The sequence below is a fragment of the Dermacentor variabilis genome, chromosome 3 (assembly GCF_050947875.1).
Source record: "Dermacentor variabilis isolate Ectoservices chromosome 3, ASM5094787v1, whole genome shotgun sequence".
NCBI lineage: Eukaryota > Metazoa > Arthropoda > Arachnida > Ixodida > Ixodidae > Dermacentor > Dermacentor variabilis.
The window spans coordinates 205,492,762-205,520,308 of NC_134570.1; the positions used below are offsets into that span (position 1 = coordinate 205,492,762).

A 27,547-nucleotide genomic window follows, 5' to 3' on the forward strand; every position below is an offset into this window, starting at 1 on the left:
CACGCTTCATCATGCCCAGTCCGGCTCAATCCTAATGACGTGCTCAGGTGTTTTCATTTTGCAAGCAGTCGGAGAAACTGTATAACTCCAACCCGTCAGGCGACAACAGCTAGTCAATAAATCTTGACTTCTTTTTCTCCTTTATAGACATCCATCGCAAATAGTACGTTTGCAACACAGTCTTCATTATTAAACAAATCGGAAATCTGAAAATCTCAAACCAGCTGTATTACACAAAAGTCGCAATTACTTGCAGTGCGTCTACGGTTCAGAATGAATACAGGTTATTGCTGAAAGTCCGATACGCGGAAGGCGGGAACCCTCCGAGCTACTTACGGAATATAATGAGCACAGGCGTGTCGATCCTTCACATTAACTTTCAAGCGAAACTTCGGCGCATTACTGGCTACCCCAGATTATTAGCCGCTAAAGACACAAAGGAAGATCTGTAATAATTGTCGGTGGCAACTGGTCGTTGGATACCGGATATGCACTCACTGTGACGCAGTGAAGCTTGACAGGAAAATAAGGGAGGGGGGGAGGGTGCAAGTACGGTCTTTCCCGGTAAGCTGCGCGTAAATTTCATATGATTCACCTCATTTTACGAGCTACTCATTATTTTCAGATATCTTCTACTTCCTCTAAGTAATAAAACTGTGCGACTGGAGAACCTAAAACAAGTTGACGGAGGGGCTGTCACGCCACAGCAGCGCGCGCGCGCTCACGCACACACGCACGCAGGAACCTTTCTATATATTGTTGCTGCCGTTCTTGAAATGATGCGTCAGACTCTATTCTTAAACTGAGAACACCACTGTGCTCCTACAATAAAAATTGCCCACTTTCTGCCAGCCTTGCTCAGAAGCATGACTGTGGCGCACTCTTATATGCACAGCAGAGGCAACTTCAAAAAAGTGCTCTATCACCATGTAGTGATGCACTTGGAAGAGCGAAATCTTTGTTTAGGGAAAGTTTTCCAGATGGCTAGCAAATCAACTCCCGCAGCTTGGTTATTGCATCGCCGCTTTTAAAGCGAAGCCTCCTTCGCCCCTTCCTTCGACTTTTTCACTGCTGCTGCTGTGAAAAAGTCGCTGCTGTCGCTAATCTGGCAGACTGGATCGGAACATCGCACGTGATATGTGAAGGTTGTGGGATCATTCCCCACCTGCGGCAAGCTGTTTTTTCATTCACTTCCATTTGCATTGATTTATTGTTTCCTTATTTCATTTATTAAGCACAAGTAATTGCCCCTGTGTTGTCCATGATGTCAGTGTTTGTTGGTTTCTTATGATTTGCCGAACAAAAGTACTTTAGTCGGCTTTCTTTCCCCGCAGCATTGAAGAATCTCACAAGCTACCTGAGGCTGTGGTGCCGACAAATTATACAGACTTTGTGTCCAAAATCAAGAAAGGGGCTAACAGATTGAATAGCACACTGTGGTAGAAAGGTTATAAACAGGGACAAGGTGCCTCCGAAAGGCTGGCCAACGTTTCGATAGGAGGACCTATCTTCGTCAAAGCCGGCCTCGTCATCGTCGACATGTTTTTTTAAAGGGTTAGTACAGTGACGTCACATGCGCTTGTTGTCAGTGGCGGCTGGTTGTAAAGGGACACCCGTTACAACCAGCCTAAACTTGACCTTAAACTTAATGACGACCGATTGGGATGGTATAACAATTGCGGCCGTCGAATTTCCCGAGACCCGAACCGTCCGTGTAAACACGGATTCGGTTAGCGCACGAACAACGCACAAGTTCCAATGTGATGTGCTTCAGAGACGCGGTGGTCAGGATAGCTTTATTCGTTATTCCTGGAACAGCAAATTACACAGGGGCTTTTTCAAGCACCACAGAGGGGATGGCGTTCTTGTTGCGGGCGAGTGCCTCAATGACAAATAGTGCTGGTTAGCCGCAACTGATCTGGAAACCACTGTCGTGGGTCTTTTCTCAGGCAAGTGAGTGAGATCGTGGTTAGCGACTCTGAATATATGGTGGACATGCGCCCGGGATGCGTCCATAACTATATAGGCCATTATTGCGTGGTCTCTCCCGGTGGCAATTGTTGGTTGAAGCACTTCGACATAGCCACATACATACATACATACATACATACATACATACATACATACATACATACATACATACATACATACATACATACATACATACATACATACATACATACATACATACATACATACATACATACACACACATAGACACACACACATACATACATACATACATACATACATACATACATACATACATACATACATACATACATACATACATACATACATACATACATACATACATACATACATACATACATACATACATCTTTATGTTCGAAGGGCTTGGTCTTGAGTGCTCTGTAGGAGACAGATGTTACTCTGTTAGGATTGGACAGCACTGGTGTGCTATATTGCAAGTATCCTAGGAAGAGCGTCCTGTATAGTTGAAGCATAGATGCCACGGATGTGCATCACATTTTACCGGAAAGAAACCTCAGTATATGTGCAATAGAGGTAAGCCTTGTCTACAAGTATGAGATGCGGGGGCTCCATGAAAGGTCTCTGCCGATAATAGCGCCTAGGAATTTGTGACAGTTTGCGTATAAAATTGTTTGGTGTTCAATAGAAATGAGGTGCCAGGTCATGGGTTTGTGGGTAAAGGCGACTAAAGCGCACTTCTCGGTCAAAATGCTCAGGCCTTGAGCCCGCAGGTACGATGATGTTAGGGTCACTGCTTTTTGGAGCCCTGCACGCACCTGGAGACGTGTAACTGGCGAGGCCAGTATGCATATGTCGTTAGCCTATATGGATAGTTGACTGTATGTGGTAGAACGTCGGCTAGCACACGGATTGCAAGGTTGAACAAACTACTAAGAACCACATCCTGCCAGGAATTGCAATATGCACTGGATAAAAGAAAATTACTGGTTTAGGTTTTTAAACCACACGCTTTTTTCTGCATAGCGAGGGAATGCTAATAGGCGCGATGTTTGGGCGAAACCGGCCCCTTCTTTGAATGCCCACCCAAGCAGCACGCGAGAATAGATGCTGGAATCGACACGAACTCCATAGCAATATCAAATCATGATTATGTGAGTATAATCATGATTATGTGAAGAAAAATAGAGCACTTGCACTTGGAAAAAAATATGTGCTCCAAACTGGCGCGTATGCTATGCCACGTCTTGAGTGGACTGGGTGTGACAACGACGATCGACGCCTGGCTCGCTATAGTACGCCTTGAATTGCGAAGGCATTTCAAGCCTCCTACTTCGGGTGGTGTCTGGGGGAAGAGAAGGGAAGCACTCGGCTCGGCATCACTGGAGACTTGAAAATACAGCCGACAGTCGCTGCACCACAGCCGCACCGCCACTACTGGTGCGCCGCCATTCCAGTATAATCCCAAAATTTTCCTGCCACTCTTGTCCAACTCTCCCAAACGATTAATTGAACAGGCCTAATCGATTAAGTCGATTCAATGAAAGGTGGAAATTGATGAAGATTAATTGTGTTGTGGGATATATTTAATCAAATAATCGATGATTCGTTCATCGATGTTACCAACCCTAATGCGTCGTGCATGCACCTGAGCGCTCGCCGCTGCCATTCCGGTAGTGAAGTCGTAGATGATCTGGTCTCCCTCTCCTATGTAACGCGTCTGTCGGGTTGCTTCCTCTGTTATCGTTGCTGCTGCCACTCCACCTTTCTCTCCTTTCCCCCTTGTGCAGTGCGGTTGAGGTGTCCTCTATTGAGAGGCAGTAACCGCGTGGCCCTTAGCCCCACCTTTCACCCCCACGCCATCATGAATGTCTATATCCTTTAAACCCTTTCCTTTGTAGCTCTGTCTCTCCATCCGCGGTGCGGCGCATTTTGCGTTTGCATAAAACTGTAGCGGCGCTCGCTGTATCGACCGCTTAGCATCCAGGCATCTTACGACAGGTTAGTTCGCCGTTCGCAGCGCTCGTTCCTCTGAGTGCTATCTCTCGCTGCACGTATAAAGCGCTGTATGTTGTAACGGTCGTTTTTAGTGGCACTCATGTTGATGAAAATCATTCCGCACGAGTACATGGTGTGGTCCGACACACTGGCAATCTGTCTTCGCTGCAGCAGCGAAACGACATCGATTCTCACTCAGGTTTCTATTTAAGTCTATCCTTTCTTGGGCTTGTTTATTTGAGTTACGCCAAACGCTACTTCCAAACAATTTATTACGCAAGAACACAGACTGGTGGGCAAGCTGCTATGACATTATTTACACAGTAGTGCAGACGCACGTGGACGACGAAGCGCAGTGTCCCGTCTGTTTCTTTCGTTGTCCGTGCGCTTGTGCACTACGCGTGAATAATTTCTTACTAACATCTCATTTCTAAATCTTGCCATATAGTTTCAATGCCTCTCCCGGAATGTTGCAGTGTTGCGGCCAATAGCCACAACACTATTTGAGCACTCCGCCATGGCATATCTAAGCATTGCCACCATCGCCGCATAGCATCCGCGTGGCACATTTTAAAGCCAGCGCCTGCAGCAGCAGCGTCATGGCGGTGAGTCCTCTTGGGTACAGGTAGCCTACATGCAACCGCAGTTCACAGGGCTTGCATGTAGGTTCCCTACGTTGGTAGCGCACGTAGCGCCACGGCGGTACGAACGGCGACGCCTCACCACAAAAGAGCGCCTCTCTTCGTCAGCCATCGTAACAACCAACATGGTGATCACGAGTAGGGAGCCTACATGCAAGCGCTGTTTTAGGGTGGTGTTAGCCTTTGATGTGATGTGATTTGATGTGATGGGTTCTCGTCGCCGTCAGCTAAATTGGTAGGTTAAAGCTTCCGATAAATTATAAGATGTGGGCTACAATATGGGGAAAGACGAGTCGATAGACGACGTTGACTGAAACTCTTGATAACGTGAAACTAATTACCTTTTTAAATAAACTTTGGCCTCAGCAGTCAGAGACACACAGCGTGTCTCAGCGCAGTACAAGGTACGTCTAGGTTGCGGTTAAACAGGCTTGTCATTATTATCTGCAAACTTCCAAAAGCACTCTTTATCCATAACGACAATTCTTAATGCAGTTGACATTTCTGGCGTGAGATAACACTATACCACGAGTACGCCACCGTGCCTTGTAAGTTGCTTCTTTATACGTGTCTCACAATAAACAATTGAACATCAATAAATTTGATGTGTCAAAATAAAAGGAAAATGCAACATACGTATTAAAATGTATGCAGGTTTCGTGTGCACATTGGTATAAACCTAAATAACTGCAATATACCGCGTGACAACATAGGGACATTAGAGCGTGACAAAAAAATAAAGCAGGAATGCGCCGCGACTTCGTGCGAGATTGGGGACCAAAATGGCTGCCCACTAAATTTGGCCGCTAAATAGCGATCAAAATTTCGGTGTTGGCACCACCCTAACACAACGTTTGCATGTAGGCTCCCTGATCATGAGGGATACAGAGCGCCGCGCCAATTATAAGTGCACAAGTTAATGGTATCTTCGATTTGTCGCCTCCATCCCCCGAAGCGGAGTCGGCGAGAACCGGCGTTCCCAGAACTCAGAGGTAGAGGATACTGGCGCAAGGCGAACGTGTCAGCCGCTCTCGGAGGAAGACATGGAAGAGGCGAAACCACGTTACTAAGGCCAGCGCGCGATGTTTCGCCTATCCAAAGCTGCGTACGCTGTCGGGAAAAGTTGGGGATAAGCACTCGTTGAGGCGCCAGCATGCAGTGGACAGTCACCAACAGCGTCGACGCAGTGTTACGATGACGTTCCTGGAAACGCTCTCCATCTCGACGACTGCTCCGACGACAGGGCTCGGAGCGCAGGTGGAGGAGAGCGATCGACAAGAACCAGCTGAACGCAGGGCGCGCACCCCCTTACAACCGGCCGAAGATAACGCCGCCGGCGGAAACGGCCTAATCGCTCCTAAACTGTCAGCCGAAGATGCCATAAGAGGAATCTTAAGCTCAAGCCCAACTCCGACGCGGCCTATTCAAATACATGTAGAAAGCACAAAAGCTTTTCTGAGATAACCCCTGAAGTGATTTGAATGAAATTTGTTACATTTGAAAGAGAATGTAAATATTAATGACTGTTGAAAGCGGCATTTCGATTTAGGGCCCGAACTTTGTTAAAATAATTTTCAATAGTTCGAAAGAATAGAAGCACGAAGTTTACAAATTCGTAGCTAAGCACCTTGAAGAGTTATCGTTGTTTTCTAAACTCCGTCCATTTAGAGCATCCAAAGCGAAAGAATTTCATATGTAGATTTATGTCTTACGGGAATTCGTTACGTTGTGTACCAGGGTTCTGCGAAAGCTATATCTTCATATAGCTAAATTTTAGGAAATTCATGTGCAACATGCCAATTTGGTCCGCCTTAGATGTACTATTATATGTAATTCACAGAATTACGATATCATTATTATTGTTGAGTTACAGAGTTGTAAACTTGATAATATTGTGTTCTGAAATTTTTCAATTTTTGCGAATTATTAACGAAGAATTGATAACATAAACAAAAACTCTAAACAATCGCTAGATTTAAAATTTTTCTTATAAATGCAACAAACCTAGTCAAATTTGGTGCAGTGGTTTAGATGGTACTTAGATAGCAGAACTGGAGCTAAAGCTTCCTCTTAACAAAGAATTATTTACTCCGACTTTGCTCGTGAGGCGCCGCCCACATGGTACTCTGCCCCACGACAGTAAAGCAGGCGCGAACGCTAGGGAATGGGTGAGAGTGGGAAAGGATGATAGGAGAGGGTGGTGAAGAGTTAGGTCGGCCGCATCTGGCTGGCATTGATAAAAATGGAGAAGGCGTTGCTCTGCCTCCCTGCACCAGCAACTTGTCTTTTTATCGAACTTTATTTTGCCCCCTTTTACTTGTTCTTTCTACATACCGCGCTTCGTATTGACTCAAATGATGACACGCTGCTTATATCGAAATCGCCCTGATCTTGAATCAGTATGGCTGGGTTTTGAAGAGGACCTCTTACCAACGAGACAGCATCACACACACACACACACACACACACACACACACACACACACACACACACACACACACACACACACACACACACACACACACACACACACACACACACACACACACACACACACACACACACACACACACACACACACACACACACACACACACACACACACACACACACACACACACGCACACACACACACACACACACACACACACACACACACACACACACACGCACGCACACGCGCACACACGCACACGCCCACGCGCACACACGCACACACACACACACACACACACACACACACACACACACACACACTACAGTAACGCATGAACAACACATACACAGCTTTAAAAGCACCGTATCAAGAGCAGTGGGTGCACTATCTGCGACTGTGCATCATAAGTCATTATCAATGACACGCATTTTGGAATACAAGAAATGAAATGCAGATGTGTTCAGGATACACTATATACAAATATAACTCTCAGGTAAGTGCCAGCGGTTACCATGATTATGCTTAGTGAAAACAAATTAAACAAATGAAAAATATATCGTCCGTGTAGCATTTAAAGTAGATAGGTTTTAATCGTATGCTCTTAAGGAACGCGTCGTCGAGCGCTCCCATGAAGACAGTTGCGTAGTTAGGGCCTATTTTGGTTCCCATCGATGTTTCACTAATTTGTACACATTGACAATTATAAATTCATTATGTACAAATTAGTGGAACATCGATGGCAACGAATATATATATATATATATATATATATATATATATATATATATATATATATATATATATATATATATATATATATATATATATATATATATATATATTCGGTGACTTTTACGGGGGAACGTACGTATTCAACACTGTAAAAAGTTCTACATAACCACAGTGCATTTATGTTATTATACTGGCAATGTTGCAAACTATGTAGCGTAAACAAGAAGAACCTTTCATGGCACCCTAGCTTAAAAAGAATAGTACTTCACTGAAATAATGTCTTGAAACTTTCTCCATGCGCTTCAATAATTGCACATGCTTTGTGGACTATAATTAGGTTTTCGTAAGTAACCTTCATTAATTGCTTTAAGAATACTTGCAAAACAAAGCGAGTGAATGATCTTCGTACCGAAGCGCTTCGGTAGAGATTCTGAACTAAGCGCCTTTATCGTAATCAGCTTGGAAGTTACAATATCAAAACGCAGCACCTACATTGCTTCGTAGCCATCCTTGCCAGAGCCATCGATAAGTAATATTCAAAATGAGCGAGATGACAAACACGCAACTGCGCCTCTCGTAAAAGACAAGTTGAAATAAAAAGAAAACTTGTTCGCCCTTACAAAGTGTTATAAACTCTGCATTAGAATAACTGCACAAATGTTAGTGTTAGTGGTTGGGTAGCTAAGAGAAAAGAAAAGAATTGCACAAATATGCGCTAACACCAGAAGCTACAAAAACAATATTGGGCGGCCTTACTGCTTGTTTTGACAATTGTTCCTTGTTTTTGCCAAGAGGTTAGAAAATACGCGTGTGGTTTCGAATCGTCTGCTCACATGTCAGGTGCGCTTGTCTTCAACTCCCGCATATAATTGCATTCACTTTATGTTTCTTATGGCATGCATGCTCATTTTCAACACATGTTGTGAAACTGAGAAATTCACTTGCTGTGGGCTCCTCATGCCCTCTCATTTATTCATTGCTGCCTGTCAAAGCTTCACCCGCTTAAGCATGTGTGCAAATCGTGTGATGGAAGTAGTAACAGTCCAATGAACACTCACGAAGTAATCGGCAACTGTGCGATAAAATGTGCCAAGGTCGTAGTCGAGGAACTGGTCAATCAGGGCTCTCTTCCGGACGTCCTTGGGGTAGAGCGAGTGGTCAGGTGCATACATGTCCACCAGGTATCGCATGATAGCGCGGCTGGAAAGAATCGAACCACGATTCGGTCAGGCGGTAACAGCGCAGTGCGTATATAGAAAATGAATGACCACGAGTAGCCTGCTCTATCGTTATTAATAATGGGCTCGTAGTAATAGATCAGTGTGCTCTAGCATCCCCTGCTATAGGAAAACCATTTCGTCATTTCCGGCGTTAGTCCGATAATTTCTTCTCTGACGGCCAAGCAGCAATAAAACAATAGACCTGTAGAGCAGACGTCGATGAGCTGTAAATTACCAGGTTAATGTATTGACCGACTCTAGCGTGTCGGTCAAAATTCCATATGAAGCCAGAAAACCTCTTTCTCAATACAAGGCGAGATTACGCAGTTTAAGTCCACTGCGTGCGTGATTGTGAGCTGCTATCTGGAGTACAGTGACAAACGAGTCCTCGCCCGCGATAACAGTAGGTGTGACAGCGCAACACACCCTACGAGCCTATCTGCTTTCGCTGTTCGTCATACGCCGTACGTGGAAACGAGGCGTTAAGCCTAGGCCAGAAATGCCTAGGCGAGAAAAGGGGGATAGCAAGCACTATAGGACGCACTGCTAAACACCCGGCCAGGGGGTTGGAAGGTGACTAAAGGCGACCCAAAACGAGAAGATATACCGCTTGTGCATTAATTATGCATGTATGCGCCGCAATCCCCCTCCACTGCCTTTGTCGGCATGCAGTGTTATTGGTTATTGTTGTAGAGGCATAATTTCAAAATTGCAATGATTTGTTTTACACATTGTGAATGGGTGTTTTCTCTAATTAGTATCAACCTTTTGTTCAGCCTCTATGAAATTTTACTAACTGTGCTCATTATTGTCGGGCTCAGGGCTGCTTCAGCCATATATTTGCCCTGCAGTATTACCGAATAAAACATTAAATAAAAAATAACGCTTTGATTAGGCTGCGCCGCGTTTCGAGCAAATGAGTTAAGCGGTACCTTCCTCAATGGGAACCGTGAAAAATAGGCGTTAGGCAATGTAAATAAGTCTGTTTGTCTGCTCGTACTCCCCATGCATATATAAACAAATATAGCATACTGCATGGTCACAACCCCAACATATAGCATTACCCCCACATAACACAATGCATACCACGCCCATCACCGTGTGCTGCTCACGCATACCTTGGACAGTTCCCGTTTAAGGAGGTTCCACAAAATTGTTTTTTTTAGTTGTTCTACAGCAAAAAGCAGAGTGATTTCAATAACCCTGGATCCTTTCAAGACTAATTTATAAGCATACTAGGGAACGCAGAAAATACGTGCACACACACAAAAAAAGGCGACATGAAAAGACGAATGTGACATTCCTCCTCTACTTCTTCACTTTGATTCATGTCGCAGCTATTTTTTGTTCCTTTCTATTGATCGTTATGTATTAGGCGCTCTGAATATCTGTCGACGCCGACCTATTTTTTGAGTTCGTAAATTTATGCAAAGCTATTCAGTGCGGCGTCTGGAGTGCGCACTTTAGTGACCATAATAAAATAAAGTGGTATCATATAAAACTCGGGCAGGCCGCTCTACCGTAGTTCAAATTCTGTAAGGCCTGCGTTTGTCGCTCTCTTCTGTGTGATTTGTTTGAGCGCTGGTATTCCACAATTTGAACAAAGGTCTAGCGCTTTTTTTTACGTTGTTCTGCCGCGATATTTACTCCGCGATATACTTACTCCCACCAGGGTGTGCAGCTATGATAAACGCCCACAGTGCAATGTAAATATGCTGGTATTGATGATGTTATACTCACAGTAGGGTGTAGTACAAAACAGACTTAATCGCAGATACAGTGCGGACTATGATATTTCCCTGCCTCGTTATTTCCATTTTTGGTGGCGTCAGTTTGAACAGAATTACCGCCGTCATCTTGTCGCTCGGGGCAAGACGCACCAACAGAATCCCAAAGTTCTCGAACGCTGTCACTTCTTCTATAAGAAAGGTGCCACGTCTGATCGGATGGTCGGATGGCGTTGTACAGCCTGGAACGCATTCGAGCTCCAGTGATTACTTATGAACGTATGGTGCGAAATGTAAATCAGGGTTGCGTTTGACACAGGTGATCAGATTCGACGACTGATGATTATGCTCGCTGCTATGCTCGCTGCAGTGCAGTGTGTGTTGTCTTCCCCCAGTCCTTGTCCTCCGCGCTATACGTCTTTTTTATCGTCAATCACCAACTAGCCCAAGGAACCACCCTAGTTCGCTGCTATAGTAGTCTGAGTGTCCCTCGTGTTTCTGGGCAGAAGTTCGCTCAGCAAACAGTTGAATTTCCAACCCACGTCCACAGTGGTGCACAAGTCCCATGCGCATTCAGTGCAATTAATTTTTTAGAAATCAAGATAAGCTTTTTCATGAAGTGACTGCCAGTGCTCGAAACTTATTAAGATGAGACTGCAACATACCGACGTGTCAGAGAATGCTTTATAAGGACAGTTTTGACACATTCATTGGGACAATTTTAGCGAGTAATTTCACTGTTGCGGCACGCTGTAGTTCGAAGGCTCGTTGCACCTTGGCAGATGCATCCAGTGTGTGCCAAAGATTCAAGACTACCATCGTGTACACATTTCCGAATTTCTTCATTTACTTGTTTTTGTATTTTCCGTTCGACTTTCGCGATTTATATCACACTAGCGACACGCCACTACATTTGCTGGAACTACGCGTTGTCTTTTCCTAGCTCGTTCGTTTTCTCTATGCTGGAAGGTTGCATACCTCATTGAACACTTCCGTGCGCTGCAAAATCATTATATGCGTTGCAAAATTTTAGCCGCCCGGTTGTCGGGCTAGAAGCGCTTGTCGGCAAACGTACCCGCTGTAATTTGATTTGAACCGCTTTATTGCATTTCAAGCTATGTCAATGTAAACCGAACATCCTATTTCTTTCATTCCAAAAACAATATTTAGTTTAAATATTTATGTCTACCATAGGGCCTCCTGAGCTTAAGAGTGCTCATCTCACCTTTCCCACAGCACAAAGTTGTCGTCTTGCAATGTTGGTATGGTGTGCATAGGGTTCAGCTGTAAAGACAAAAAAAAAAAAAGACACAGGTAGTCATGAAGTGTTAAGACTGAAAAAAATTATGCAGATCACACGCACTATGGGAATCGATGTAAAAGACGGCTTCTGTGCTCTTTGCGTTAATTGACAATAATTAGAGGTGATGTTGACGGCGAATGTTTCTTCAATATTTAATCCTACATTAGAGCGATGAATTGCTGTCAAACGTTACCTTGCGTGCACCACTGCTGTTTGTCTGCGTAGTACACATAACATACATGGCAATGTGTTCGCTTGAGGCGTTGTTGTGCGCCATATTTCATAACCTCTGAGAGCGTTGGGCATAGTCATTGCCTCACGTGGCACATCGCATCGTGGCACAAGTATTAAACTTGAATTGGACATGCGAAAACAACAATCGGGTTATGAGACACGCCTTAGTGGTGGACTCCGGATTAATTCTGACACCGTCGTGTTTTTAATGTGTCTCTAAATATAAGTGCACGAGCGCTTCTATTTTTTTTTTTATTTCGCAATGTGAAAATACGGCTGCCGCGGTCAGGATCAAAGCCGCGACCTCGAGCCACACCATAGCAGCAAAGCTACTGTGGCGGGCACAGAAGTATTGATTTGATGAGTAATCGCTCCCGCTGTGTCGCCTATAGAGTGCGCTTTAATGCGGTCATGCTTCTGCATGCCCTGTGTAAGTTGCCCGCTTGACAAATTTGCATGGTGTTTACTTTTGAAAAATAGAAGAAACGTACCGTACCGTACCTCGAACTTAATGTTATCCTGTTTGCCCGTAACCACAGTCGTGTCTATAGTAGTAGCGTTTCTTTGCCTATTCACGTCACCTTTTCCCTATCCCTCCCCTCCCCACCTCTGATATGAACACTGCGAGCGAAGAGTGGCAAGGCTGTTAGCCACCTTTTTCATTTTCCTATGCTGCCCTGATAAATTATAGAGAATATTGTTGAGCGATATGTGAAACTCCCTATACGGCTTTGCGCCGCTCCATATGTGCTACATAAAAGTGTTTTTCGGAGCGTTAAAGAAACCCGCGAGTACACGCAAAGTGCCTCGAGCGGCCAGTCGAGCGCTAATTTTGCGTGCACTTCCAGGCTTCTTTCACGCTCGGAAAAACACTTTTATTTATTTATTTATTTATTTATTTATTTATTTATTTATTAGTACCTCACAGGCCCCATTGAAGGGGTATTACATGAGGGGATGGAATTTCAGCAGTACATTTCTTCTCTGGATGATCTGAATGACGATGAGTCGATCTGATCAACGGTGGCATTTGGCAGGTCATTCCAGTCCCTTGCTGTATGGACGAAAAATGATGACAGATGCGCAGAAGTGCGAGAAGGGGGTGGGTAAACGGCCTTGCCTTGGTTTGCGCGATTTGAAATGCGATGGGGGGGGGGGCTGATAATGGAGTTCAGAGATGAATGATAAAAGAATTTATGAAACAGACACAATCTGGAAAATTTTCGGCGGTTCGCTAAAGTTGTGAGATGAGCATTACGCTTTAGTTCAGTTACACTTGCATGATAGGAATAGGCGGAGAAAATTAAACTAGCTGAGCGATTTTGTACAGATTCAAGAGTAATGGGAAGGTTATATTGATGAGGGTCCCAGATCGCGCATGCATATTCTAATTTGGAACGGATAAGTGTTAAGTAAGCAAGGGATTTCACTGATGGGGGTGCTAGTCGCAGGGTTCGTCGAGAGTAACCAAGGACGCGATTTGCCGCGTTAGTAACTTTTGATATATAAAAAGACCAATTTAGATCAGGTGTCAAATGGATGCCTAAATACTTGTAAGTTGATACTGAAGTGATTTCTGCATTCCCGATTAGGTATTTTGAAGATGGTTGTTAACCACCGATATATCTTCAACCACCGATTAGCTGGTTGAAGATGGTTAGCACGTATTGAGCAACACAAAGCTGCATTGGGAGTTTTTCATATCGCTATACAATTCTTTCCTTGACACTTTTCATCTAATTATAATAGTTGATAAGCTGAATAATTAATAACGGCTAATTATATAATTAGGCGGAATGAAACAATATAATTTGAGTATTTCATAGCGAAGGCAAACAACATCACCTTGGTTCTATCCAGCTACATACTATCCAGCTTGGCATATTTTTAAACTCTGGCTAAAGTTAGCGTGTACACCTTGTGCCATCTTATCTTCCGGCTACTTTCCGGCGGTGGTCGATGTCCATCCGTCTACGCGTCGCGTTAACACTATAAATTTTTGTTCCCAGTGTCTCGCTAATGCTCTGTAGCTCTCAAAAGTTATACTGAAATTGGCCGCTAAGACAACTTTATCACTAGGCCGAGTATCATTTACATGTCATAATTAATTAGTTCGCATTGAAGTTGTCAACGTTACAGAATTATCATCTGGTGTCAATACATGGCCGTGTACGGAGGGAGTATGGTTACAGAAAATGGCTGTAACTCTCTTTATATGAAAATTATCCCGAAACAAATTATGAGAAAATTAGCCACTATGACGATCCTAACATTAGGCTGAGTTTCATCTAGTTTTCTTAATTACGTAGTTCACAGTGAAGTTGTATATATTGTGGAATTCCCATCTGCCATGCGGCGTTACTTGCACATTTTACAACTTTATAAAAGAATGAGCCTAAATCATTGCACAGTCAAAAGATGTAATTAATGGCTGTAGCTTTTCAATAATAATCATAATGATAATACTACTCGGAATAGTATTTCCTATATATACACAGATGCGTCGATTGAGGTAAAACAAACCACAGCTTCGCTGCTCGTCCTTCTTCACAGAGTGGAAGGGCTCATGATTTTTTTTTGTGTTCTCTTTTCACTGAGCTTCGAATTTCCTGTGGCGGCTTTGCAGGTTCTGCACTTCACGGGTACCTGGGTGTTGTAAGTGCTGCTGTTGCACATTTGTGCATTGTACGCGGGACCTGTCAACTGACAGGTAATACCTGGGCCGTCGTCATTGCTGATGAGAAGATTGGCTCCTGTGAGAAGTACACGTTGGCTTCCGCTCTAGTGCTCGCAACCCTTGTGATGCACTTGTTATTGTTACTGTCGCACCTGCGTTCCACTTTGTACTGTTGGTTTCACGTAGCTTTTCTTCCGTTCTGTGTTGATTTATGTCTCTTCAGGCGCTGTAGGGCATACCACACAGGATGTGCTAACAGCCAATGCTGATTTCAATCTATGTACTTCTGGTAAGCGAAAAGAAAGTGTAATTGCGGTGCGCTTCTGTAAACCGTGCATCGTTTTCTTAAAGTGATAGGGGACTCCTTCTCTTCAAACTTTAAATGTAGTCTAAATTGTCTTTATTTCAACATGATAGTTACCGCGATACTAAAAGCGAGAAGGAAATGTAGTACATCACCACCACAAATGAAGTTGAAAATGTCACTATAACCAGTACATGTGCAAAATAACACACATTCTTTTTTTAATGTGGTGATTGGCACTATAATTTCAAGAGACGTGTCACTGCTCATGCTCATTAGTGAAAAGTCGTGAGTGATAATCAAGGAACCGCAAGACGAAGCCAGCTTACCTTTAGAAAATAATCTTCCATCTGTTCTTTGGCCAGGACATTGACGTCTTTCAGTTCAAGCACGATACCAACCAACCTGGCGACAATTCTAACAGCCCTGAAAGCTCATAAAAATCGTTCGCATGAGATATTTGTCCTTAACTGACGCTAACACCCACGCTCGTTTTGGCTGCGTTGGTGTTAATCAAAAACATGGCATACAAGTGCAAATTTTCGTAATCGTCATGTTTTCTAAGTTTCCGAAGCTGCATTCGCAGCACGGCTCAACACCTTGTTTTCGTTTATGTCCCCGTAAGACACAACATGACGCAGTGCACCGACCTCGCAGGGTGTTCGAATGAGACCACCCTATGCCCACCTGTCAGGCTCGCCAAGGAGAAAGGACTGCGCGCATTCCGCGTGCTCCTGCTCTTCGGCGAACCAACACAGGAGAAGGAAAATACGGAAAACAAAACACAGTTGTCCTGCCTTCGATGAACGCAGTAGCTAGTGTCGCCTTAAACTAGAGTTTGTAATTCAACATCAAGCGCAGAATGTTCGCTCACATGAACTTGAAAAAAAGGGGGTACCAGCGAAACACAAAGGACGCGCACACAAGGAAAAGGCGTTAGACACGGACGGACGCTGGACTTTCATATGGACGGACGCTGGACTTTTATCTGGACTGTCCAGTTGAAAGTCCAGTGTCCGTCCGTGTCTGACGCCTTTTCCTTGTGTGCGCGTCCTTTGTGTTTCGCTGGTACCCCCTTTTTTCAAGTTCATCATGCACCAAGTGGCCCAAGAGCTTGCGACAATGTTCACTCACACCTGCACGCTTTCATTTGTACGCTGATAAGCTAGGTGTTTTTTTTTAAGGATACAATTTTTATAAAAAAATGCTATCCGCGTTACGAACTCGATGTCTGAGAGTTGCTGGGGGAAGCGGACATGCTTCTTTCGCAAGAGAATTAAGAAAATCTCGTATTTAATAATTTTACAGGGGCCTTGCGGCTAGTTATGTAGCATTTTTTCAAGGTTTGTGATTTTTGTATTTCACAATACATGACCACATTGTAAACATGGTGCTGAAGCTGTCACACTTTAATGCATTACCATTTTTAATCTTTACACTGCAGCTATTTCAAGATATTTACTATCAACATTCATCGCTCAATTGTAGCTATATCGAACCTGAGGGTTCCAAAGATGTCCATTTATCGCTCTCGTTAGGACTTTGAAATCCGTAATATTTTTTTCGGGCTCCTATGAGTCGTCCAAGTCTGCCACAAGGTTTGGGTACATGCTTTCCGCTAAGAGTCCGCTGATAATCGACGTCTTGTTTACATTGAATAGCAACATACTGTGGTGACGCTGCTACATACGAGGCTCTTTGGTTTGCACTACCAGAAAGGATAACTCAGATGTGGCACACCCGTCAAAATGTACGCTTTCTTTCTTGGATTTTTCCCACAGCAGGAACGTAAGACACCCTTGTGCAAGAATACTGCAATAAGAAGTTCTTTATTCCTATTGTAATTCTTGGCTGATGCCAAAATTCATGTGCCCTAAAAGCAAGGCGGCATGAGAAAATAGCAATATTGCTCATTCCACTTTGTTGCCTCTATTATATTAGACTTCAAGATTTCCACATTAGTCTCTCGGTAATAGCTCAAGAATACTTTAAGTAGCTACAGCATAAACCATACAATTGCCACGAAGAGGAAGGGGGTGGCAGGGTCTCCATAAATTAAGATTTAACGCACCAATTAACGAGCGAAGATAATGTAATTATGCGCATTGATTGTTGGTGCGACTGTGTCACTAAGCTTTGCAAACATTTTAGCAGCAAGATTTCTGAACCAACTTGGATTACCACAGAAGCTTTTCCTGCCGAGTCCCAAAGGAGGGAAGAAAATTTTAGTCTGTGGAGAAATGTGACACACTGCTAGCACCGCCCATGGCGCCTAGCCCTCTGGAATCACGGCACAGAGTTCTCACACGACAGCCCCTGCGTCTCAAAAAACCTAGCTGGTGTTCGGCTCCAAACGCTCCGGTACGAACTGAAAAATTGACGAAAAAAAAATTCGAAGAAAGCTATTCACTTTACAACGGCAGAAAGAGTCAAAGAAATGAATTCGGTTTATTAAAGAATCATGTTCTTGAAATTGCACATTTGTTGTAGGGATGATATTTAGGTAGCGTTTGTTCTGGAGTTGCCTAATTGCGTAGTGAACAGAACTCGCAATCGGCGGATCTGCAGAGGCAGCACAGTCAGTCATCCGCATTCACGGACATTACGTGTGCGCTGTCTGGTGGTGAGCGATGCCAGGGAATGAAGTAGTTCCCACGCAACGCAAGTGCGAGGGAGACGTCGAGAAAAACCACTTCTGCGGCAGAAAGAGTGCTCAGTGGGGCCTGCTGGCGCAAACGTGCCTCCCGTTTTCACACGTATATGTAATATCTACCACTGATGTCTAAACAAGACAAGCGGTTCGCATGAACGCCCGGACGTTAAATCATCAACAGTGGTGAAACAAGGCGCGCCAGTGTTTCGAGAGAACTCGTCTCCCCTTGTCGTCACGTGGATTTTAGGCTTCTCATGATTGCTCACTTTTAATCACAACTTAAGATACGTATTTTGTGGCACTGTGTTGTTGCGTTTCGCCTGCGACACGTGGTTTTGCCGGCGCGACTGCGGCGGGGCGGCAGACATTTTGGCCCGATCATCGTCGCCGCAACACTCATCGCCAGGTGTTTCCAGGCGCGTCTGCGGCGATGCGACCGCCTAGGGATCCTCCTCGCATTCCAGTCATTGTGCCCGAAACAGGCGATGCCAAAGCAGGGATCTCGTTCCAGTCATTATGCCCGAAACAGGCGATGCCAAAGCAGGGACCATCTTCTCGTTACAGTCATTGTGTCCGACCGGCAGCGCCACGACAGGGTGCTACGAGATCGTGCGCAGCGCCACGACAGGGTGCTACGAGATCGTGCGCAGCGCCACGACAGGGTGCTACGAGATCGTGCTCGACATGGTGCTACGGCATCGCTACGACAGTGTGCGTCACCATTAGCCCATTGTACATTCACGTGCTCGTCTTTTGAGGGGTTCCTTCTTGCCCTCAACTGCGAGAGTATAAAAACAGCTGCCCCCGGACGCCAAAAGGAGGGCTCCGATTTCTTCAGTTGAGTGAAGTGCTCTCCCGTCTCTCTACTTCGGTCAAACCTGACCGCCAACTCTTTGCGATGTTAAAATAAACAAGTTGTTTCGTTGTTACCAGTCGACTCATGCTTTGCCGGGACCTTCGAATGCTTCCAGTTGTACCCCAGGCCGCCAGGCCAACGCTACCCTTGGGGCTTGCGACCCAGGTACAACCACGGGCGTCAGCGCCGAGTTCCCAACAGATCGTACCAGCAAGTCCGATCCAAACATCTGGTGGCAGCGGTGGGATCGCCTACGACTTCAAACAACTGTCTGCCAGCGGCGAGATCGCGACAACGGAGGCCAGCAGCAAAGAGATGCAGTTGACAGTATGCTGAGCAGCTCAACGACGATCCGGGAGCAGTGCAACGAGCCCTGTGTGACGACTGGTTGCCTGCAGCGGAACGACTGCGCGGAATTCCTGCCTGCGAGGTTTGGTGAGTGCGGGACTTTCTTCTTCTGAGCTTTGCCAGGCTTTTGTTAGTGTCAGAAACAGAGCTGGTAATTGTGGTTGTCGTTGCTGCCGGGTTAGTTTGCGGCAAGACAATAGTAAGCAGTAGAGAAAGCAGCATTCAGAGCAGCCATGGATTTGAAGTCGTTGCGCAAACCGAAATTGTTGGAGCTTGCAAGAGAGTTGGGTCTGGATGTCTCAGACAAACTCAGAAAACCAGAACTGCTAAAGGCTATTCTTGAGTTAGAGGCTGAGGATGACGAGCTGTCGGAATGCCTTGAGACTATTGAAGAGAGGGAGATTGCAAAAGAAAAAGAAGAGCGTGAACGTAAAGAACAGAAAGAGCGAGAGCAACAAGAGCGTGACCGTCAACACGCTTTGGAAATGAAGCGTCTCGAGGTAGAGATGGAACGCGCTCGTAATGGAAGTCAGGCACACGGTGCAGGAGAACGCGTATTGTTCAAAATGACTGACCTGATGCGGCCGTTTAAGCTTGGAGAGGACATTGGTTTGTTCCTGGTTAACTTTGAGCGAACGTGCGAGAAGCAGGGGTTCTCTCGGGAAACGTGGCCACAGCGCTTGCTCACTTTGTTACCCGGCGAGGCGGCCGACGTAGTCGCTCGCTTGGATAGAGAGGAGGCAGAGGATTTCGACAAAGTAAAATCGAGTCTGCTAAAAAAGTACCGGCTGTCTGCGGAGGCGTTCCGTCGGAAGTTTCGGGAAAATGAGAAAGGCAAAAGTGAGTCATATACAGAGTTTGCGTATAGGCTTATGTCGAACATGCAGGAGTGGCTCAAAGAAGAGAAAGCGTTTGGTGACCACGATAAAGTTCTGCAGTGCTTCGGGCTAGAACAGTTTTATAGTCGGTTACCGGAGAACGTGCGATACTGGGTCTTGGATAGGCCAGACGTGAGTACGGTGGCTAGAGCCGCTGAGCTAGCCGAGGAGTTTGTGACGCGTCGGGCTCGCGGAGCTAAGGACGGTCAAAAGGGTGAATTTGGCTCGAAGTTTGAGAGGCCGAGGTTCACGCCCATGAGATTAAAGGGGGACACGCGTAGTGAGGATGCGAGTGAAAGCAGTCCGACCAAACGTAAAGAGACGGCGGCAGCCAAACGCAGAAAGCGGTTCGAGATGAGGCGAGCGCGCTTGTGTTATACGTGCCAGAAGCCGGGTCACTTTTCGGCGCAGTGTCCGGAAACAACACCAAAAGTTGTGTTTTTTTCAATAGGCAGCACTGACGAGAACATGAAGCTTCTCGAGCCTTACATGCGAGACCTCCTCGTGAACGGGAAAGAGTGCCGAGTGCTTCGCGATTCCGCAGCAACGATGGATGTAGTTCACCCGTCTTACGTAGAACCCCATATGTTCACGGGCGAGTGCGCATGGATCAAGCAAGCCGTGGAAGCTCATAGCGTGTGTCTGCCGGTAGCAAAAGTGCTTATTGAAGGACCTTTCGGAGCGCTTGAGACGGAGGCGGCAGTGTCATCTATGCTGCCCCCCCAGTACCCGTACCTATTTTCAAACAGGTCCGATCACCTCCTGCGCGAGAAGGGGCTTTTGTTTGGTGAAGCTAGTGTTCAGGCCTTAACCAGATCGAAGGTTCGGGAGCTCGCTGCAAAGGCGGTAGTTGCGGGGCCGACGTTATCAAACAACGAAAAAGGGTCAGAGGCGCAGCAAGCTGATATTCAGAGCACGCCCGAACTGAATAGACTTGAGTCTGTAACGTTAAAGGCGCCAGATACTGGAGAGGAAACGCCCGACGCGGGAAAGTTAGAAGAGCTATCTACTGATTTGCTCATCGCGCCTACGTCAGACGGACTTGATAGGTTGCTAAAAGTCAGCCGGTCGGCTTTGATAGCCGAGCAAAAAAAGGATGGCAGCCTGGAAAACGTGCGCTGCAATGTCAAAGAAGGTATCGCCAGGAAAACTGCGCGTTTTGTGGAAAGAGGGGGAGTCCTGTACCGGAAGTATCTAGACCGCAGAGGAGTGGAGTTCGATCAGCTGGTCGTGCCTCAATGCTATCGTCAGGATCTGTTGCGCTTGTCACACGGGGGTTCGTGGTCCGGACACCTAGGAGTTAAGAAAACTAAGGACCGTCTCTTGCAAGAGTACTATTGGCCAGGGTGTTTTCGGGACGCAGACCATTTCGTGAGGACATGTGACACTTGTCAGCGGGTGGGCAAACCAGGGGACAAATCGAGGGCGCCGTTGAAATTGGTACCTATCATTACGGAGCCTTTTAGACGGCTCGTTATTGATACTGTGGGACCTCTGCCGGTAACAGCCACGGGGTACAGACACATTTTGACTGTGATCTGCCCAGCGACAAAGTTCCCTGAAGCAGTGCCGCTTAAAGAACTCAGCTCAGTTGAGATAGTTAATGCACTACTGTCCATATTTGCGCGAGTTGGTTTTCCTGCGGAAATCCAATCAGATCAGGGCACAGTGTTTACTAGCGCTTTGACGACAACTTTTCTCGAAAGGTGTGGGGTAAAGCTGTTACACAGCTCAGTGTACCACCCACAGTCGAACTCCGTTGAGAAGCTCCACTCCGTCATGAAGCGCGTGTTGAGAGCCTTGTGTTTTGAACATCAAACTGACTGGGAGCTGTGTCTGCCTGGGGTGATGTTTGCTTTAAGGACCGCGCCGCATGCGGCTACGGGGTTTTCGCCAGCTGAACTGGTGTACGGTCGCTCGCTTCGATCTCCGCTTCGCATGCTTCGAGAATCATGGGAAGGTAGGGGCGACGACCCAGTCGTGGTGGAGTACGTGCTTAAGCTCCTCGAACGCTTAAGAAGGGCACAGGAGTTGTCAGGTGAAGCAATGACAAAGGCCCAGCAGAGGGCCAAGGTTTATTATGATCGGACAGCCAGGGCCCGTCGTTTTGAGGTTGGCGATGAGGTCATGATATTGCGCACATCGCTAAACAACAAACTAGACGTGCAGTGGGAGGGCCCAGCACGAATTGTTCAGAAACTGTCGGACGTTAACTACGTGGTAAGTCTGCCAGGAAAGCGGAAAGCACAGCAAGTTTACCACTGTAATCTGCTCAAACCTTATAGACAAAGGGAAGCAGTGGTGTGCATGATGGTAAACGTTCCTGAAGAGCTTCCGGTCGAGCTTCCGGGACTAGGCTCAGTGACGAACAGGGAAGACACCGGTCAAGTCATTAGTGACCTTATCAGTAAAGCACCGCTGTCGCCTGAGCAGAAAACCGAACTACACCAGCTATTACAAGAGTTTCAAGGTCTGTTCTCTGAGAGGCCTGGTAGGACTTCGGTACTTACTCATGATATAGAACTTACCTCCCCAGAGCCAGTACGATCCAAGGCGTATCGGGTGTCACCCCGCCAGAGCGATATTATGGAGGCTGAGGTAAAGAAAATGCTACAGCTCGGTGTTATTGAGGCAGGTGAGAGTGATTATACCTCCCCTTTGATTTTAGTTGAGGTACCGGGCAAGGAACCTCGTCCTTGCGTCGACTACCGCAGGCTTAATTCCATCACTAAGGATCAAATTTATCCGATCCCTAACATCGAGGAGCGCCTTGAGAAAGTTAGTAGCGCTCAGTTTATTTCCACCCTAGATCTTGTCAGGGGTTATTGGCAGGTTCCACTTACAGAAGAGGCTAGTAGGTATGCGGCGTTCATTTCACCAATGGGAACATTCCGTCCTAAAGTGTTGAGTTTTGGTTTGAAGAACGCGCCATACTGTTTTTCAAGCCTCATGGATAAAGTGTTGCGGGGACAGCAAGAATTCGCTTTACCGTATCTAGACGACGTAGCGATATTCTCCGCATCCTGGTCTGAGCATATGGCACACTTGCGGGCAGTGCTAACCCGCCTGCGCGAAGCGGGCTTGACAGTCAAGGCTCCTAAGTGCCAGTTAGCACAGGCCGAGGTTGTCTACCTCGGTCACGTGATTGGTCAGGGTCGTCGCCGCCCCTTTGAAATAAAAGTGGCCGCTGTGCGAGACTTTCCGCAACCGCGCACCAAGACCGATATTCGGTCGTTCTTGGGTGTCGCCGGCTACTATCAGAGGTACATCCCTAGGTACTCTGATATCGCGGCTCCCCTGACGGATGCTCTAAGAAAGACAGAGCCTCAAACAGTCGTCTGGGACGAGACCAAGGAAAGAGCTTTTAGCGCCCTAAAGAGTGCCCTAACAAGCCAGCCTGTGCTACGATCGCCAGACTATACAAAAGGGTTCATTGTTCAGTGCGATGCTAGTGAGCGAGGCATGGGCGTTGTACTGTGCCAACGGGAAAATGGAGAAGTAGAACACCCCGTCCTGTATGCTAGTCGTAAGCTGACCAGTCGTGAGCAGGCGTATAGCGCCACCGAGAAAGAGTGTGCGTGTCTCGTGTGGGCCGTTCAGAAATTGTCATGCTATCTAGCCGGCTCGAGGTTTATCATTGAGACGGATCACTGCCCTCTCCAATGGCTGCAGACCATCTCTCCCAAAAATGGCCGCCTCCTGCGCTGGAGCCTCGCTTTACAACAATATTCCTTTGAGGTGCGTTACAAAAAGGGGAGTCTCAACGGTAACGCCGATGGCTTAAGTCGAAGCCCCTAACGTAGGAATCAGCCTCAAAATTGTTTGTTACTGATGTTTTTCTTCCTGAGGCAGGATTTTTTTTAACATATTGCTTTTGTTTAGTGTTTCAAAGTGATGATATGCTTTCTAGTGCAATTTTTCAATTTGTGGACGCGTTCTGAGTGATGCTAGACTACTGTAAGGAACTAGGCAGTGGTATAACAAGGGGAAAGAGCCTGGCAGGGCTTAGTGAGGGTTGTGCCGTGCTTGCTGACTGAGCGGTTGAGTTTCAGCGTAGTTCTAACGCTTGCCGGGAACGAGAACAAAAATGTGAACTCTCCCGAAGTCACTTTGCAGTGTCCCGTGCGAACCTGAACGAGAGAACGAGGCCTTCTCTGTGCGCTGCGCTCAAGAAACGTCGAGGGACGCCCGACTTCAGCATCATCGAGCGACATCCCTCCGGACAGCGGATGCAGTCCCCTGTCCATCGGGATCTCCTTCCCCCGGCGGGGCGGTCTGTTGCGTTTCGCCTGCGACACGTGGTTTTGCCGGCGCGACTGCGGCGGGGCGGCAGACATTTTGGCCCGATCATCGTCGCCGCAACACTCATCGCCAGGTGTTTCCAGGCGCGTCTGCGGCGATGCGACCGCCTAGGGATCCTCCTCGCATTCCAGTCATTGTGCCCGAAACAGGCGATGCCAAAGCAGGGATCTCGTTCCAGTCATTATGCCCGAAACAGGCGATGCCAAAGCAGGGACCATCTTCTCGTTACAGTCATTGTGTCCGACCGGCAGCGCCACGACAGGGTGCTACGAGATCGTGCGCAGCGCCACGACAGGGTGCTACGAGATCGTGCGCAGCGCCACGACAGGGTGCTACGAGATCGTGCTCGACATGGTGCTACGGCATCGCTACGACAGTGTGCGTCACCATTAGCCCATTGTACATTCACGTGCTCGTCTTTTGAGGGGTTCCTTCTTGCCCTCAACTGCGAGAGTATAAAAACAGCTGCCCCCGGACGCCAAAAGGAGGGCTCCGATTTCTTCAGTTGAGTGAAGTGCTCTCCCGTCTCTCTACTTCGGTCAAACCTGACCGCCAACTCTTTGCGATGTTAAAATAAACAAGTTGTTTCGTTGTTACCAGTCGACTCATGCTTTGCCGGGACCTTCGAATGCTTCCAGTTGTACCCCAGGCCGCCAGGCCAACGCTACCCTTGGGGCTTGCGACCCAGGTACAACCACGGGCGTCAGCGCCGAGTTCCCAACAGATCGTACCAGCAAGTCCGATCCAAACAGTGTGTTGCTATATTCCGCTTTCTGAATGGTCTCTGAATGCGCTGCTACATATTTTCACAGCACGACCTCATACAGTTCGCTCTATACTATATATACTGTATAGAAGGTGCTGGCTCAGTTAGGTGATGGCCTATTCCTGTGTTCCTCATTTCTCTGTTCCTCTTTTCCCCTGTAACATTCTTTTAGTATAGTATAGTTCTTTTTTCCACATTTCTTACTCACTGGAGTTTATTGTTATGATACAGATATCCAGCTCTTCGATGGTTAATTTTCTCATTGCGACATCATTTCACAAACTACCACAACGTTTATACTCTTATCCGAACATCAATACCTGTATTTCGCTTCTTAGTAGGCTACTCATGTTTTTAACTTGATGATCTGTGACAGTTTTCGTCCTAACTTCCCAAAACCTTAAGCAGTCAACTTCGCGGCGTTGCTAATTTGAGCATGTGCTTACCTGCATGGCGGACTAGCGTTCAGCTGGTACAGCACGATAGACATGGTTGGTCAATGGCCACAACCGTTTCGCTCACGCGTCGACTGGTTTTGGTTATGGCGGCGGCAGGAGAACTGCGGTGTCCTCGAGTTGCACCGCGCGTGCCCTTGCGACGAAGCGACGTATCATGTGGAGAACACGGGGCCCGGAACAGGATGTTACATTCGCCTTCTCTCGGCGGTGGCATCCGGGCATGTCGACGATAGCGAGGGGACCACGCGACTCTCGTATCGTCAGCGATCTGTTTTGCAGCCAAAAGCTGCCTTGCGCGGGCCTGGGGCGCGCAGTGGAAAGGCTCCCAAATATGAATGGCGCTGTCACTGTGACTTCTGGCATTGAAGTCGCTAAGGGGGTCCTCACGGCATTTCACGAACGTCGGTTCGAGTGACAGATTTTTGCTGGGAAGTGATGCATGCCCTTTTCATTTATTTTAGATGTCGCGTTGTGGGCATTACCTATCCTTGGTGTCGAGTTTTCTTTCATTCAGAGAGAACAGAAGAAGCAGCGTGTATACGGAGTGCAACGACGAGATATGGAAATTTATTATGCGAGAAGATGTCCACGATGAGTGGCAGGAGCCCTCTGCCATTTACCGATATGCAAATATATCCACAGGTGCTTTCGGAAACGTGTGATCCAAAACAAGATTTGTTCTGGACCGGAATAACTCGTTCCGCTTTGGTCATGGTGTGTGAATACCCAGACCTCACATAGTCAGACCACACATAGCCTCGCTCTGGCTATGTGTGTGCGGCTCCTTTGTGCTTTTCCTACGCGTAGTCCATTATTCCCATGGTATCACACGAAGAATGTAAATACCACCTAGGGAAAGCACCTACGCGTAAAGTCCGTCGTGCACGAGGCGTTGCTTGTATAGTAGGAATACTGTATACGTTCAAGGTGCCACAGCTATTGTGCATTGCATTATGAAAATAGACGGGCTATTCGACGCGAACATAACCAAGCGCATATTGTTCACAATAGAATAGAGCAGCCGTCAGTCATCCTTTGTTGATATCATTGACTTTTAAATTTGACTGCGCATAGCTAATATTTAATTACAGCTCTGAATGCCATGCTGTAAGTGATGATTGCTAAGAAATTGAAATAAACTTATTGCCGGCATATTTTCAGCAAGGGATCTTTTGCTCGTCTTTTTTTCTCCGGCTGACAAAGAAAGCCCGGAAAGAAATGGGAAGCATCGCCTGACTAACCCTCTGCCAGCATGAAAACGCCGCGTCCTTAAACAAACTCCATAGGAGTTAGCGGAGACGCCGGCGCTCGTCCCGTAACACCGCGAAGGCGTGGCGCTGTAGCGGCCACAGCGTTTTCTACCATAATTACTAGCGGAAACTCTGGGTTTGCAATCGTGCAGCCACCGTAGGACTGATGGGAAGCACACGGATCTGTCTGATCGTCGTGCTCGTGGCTTCAGGCGGTCTTACAACTTCGTTTATTACGCTTTACCTGCCTTTATAATGGAAGTTAAAAAATAACTAAACACGAGAGGCCCTGACGTCACGTTTTTGAAGCCGGAAGCATAGCCATGTTGGTGTGCCCCATTTGCCTTCGCGCCTCTAATAAACTCGCCCAAGCAGATGGGCTCGACCTTTGAACTTTCACTGCTTCGAGCCGCCGGAAGTGTGTGCGGCCGACGCGCGTCAGAAGAAAGCCTACAAAACTTCTGTATCAGTTTTAGTGAAGCAGACGCGCTCTTAAGAAGACGACGAAGACCTGCACCGTGATTACTTGAGTGTCCCTGTTGCAGGTTGACAATCACATTCACGGACAAAAAACACAAGTTTCAAGCTTACACACCACACTCTAAACTTAACTTGTCTCGTGAACAGAATGTGCCGCGAGAGAGACACGTGCCGAAAAATCTTATCACACTTTTCAGAGGCCAAGAGCAGCAACGAGAGCTTCAGGAGCCTGGTTTCTATGGCGACGTTGATGTTCAGCCCACCGGTCTCCGTACTCCTTTGCAAAAAAGAACACCTGACTTCCGTCACATTCTCTTCAACTGACCTGGG

General features: G+C 46.7%; 1 protein-coding gene across 1 annotated transcript in view; it reads right to left on the reverse strand.

The window, feature by feature from the left end:
• Positions 1-25,643, reverse strand: part of LOC142576603 (glutathione S-transferase D7-like) — a 39,624-nt gene extending 13,981 nt beyond the window's left edge. The window contains exons 1-4 of the mRNA XM_075686806.1: positions 25,476-25,643; positions 15,556-15,652; positions 11,934-11,992; positions 8,820-8,961 (exon numbers count right to left, since the gene is read on the reverse strand). Coding sequence (XP_075542921.1) covers positions 8,820-8,961; positions 11,934-11,992; positions 15,556-15,652; positions 25,476-25,519 — 342 coding nt within the window. The 5' untranslated portion in view covers positions 25,520-25,643. The remainder of the gene's footprint in view (positions 1-8,819; positions 8,962-11,933; positions 11,993-15,555; positions 15,653-25,475) is intronic.
• Between the last annotated feature and the right edge of the window lie 1,904 nt (positions 25,644-27,547).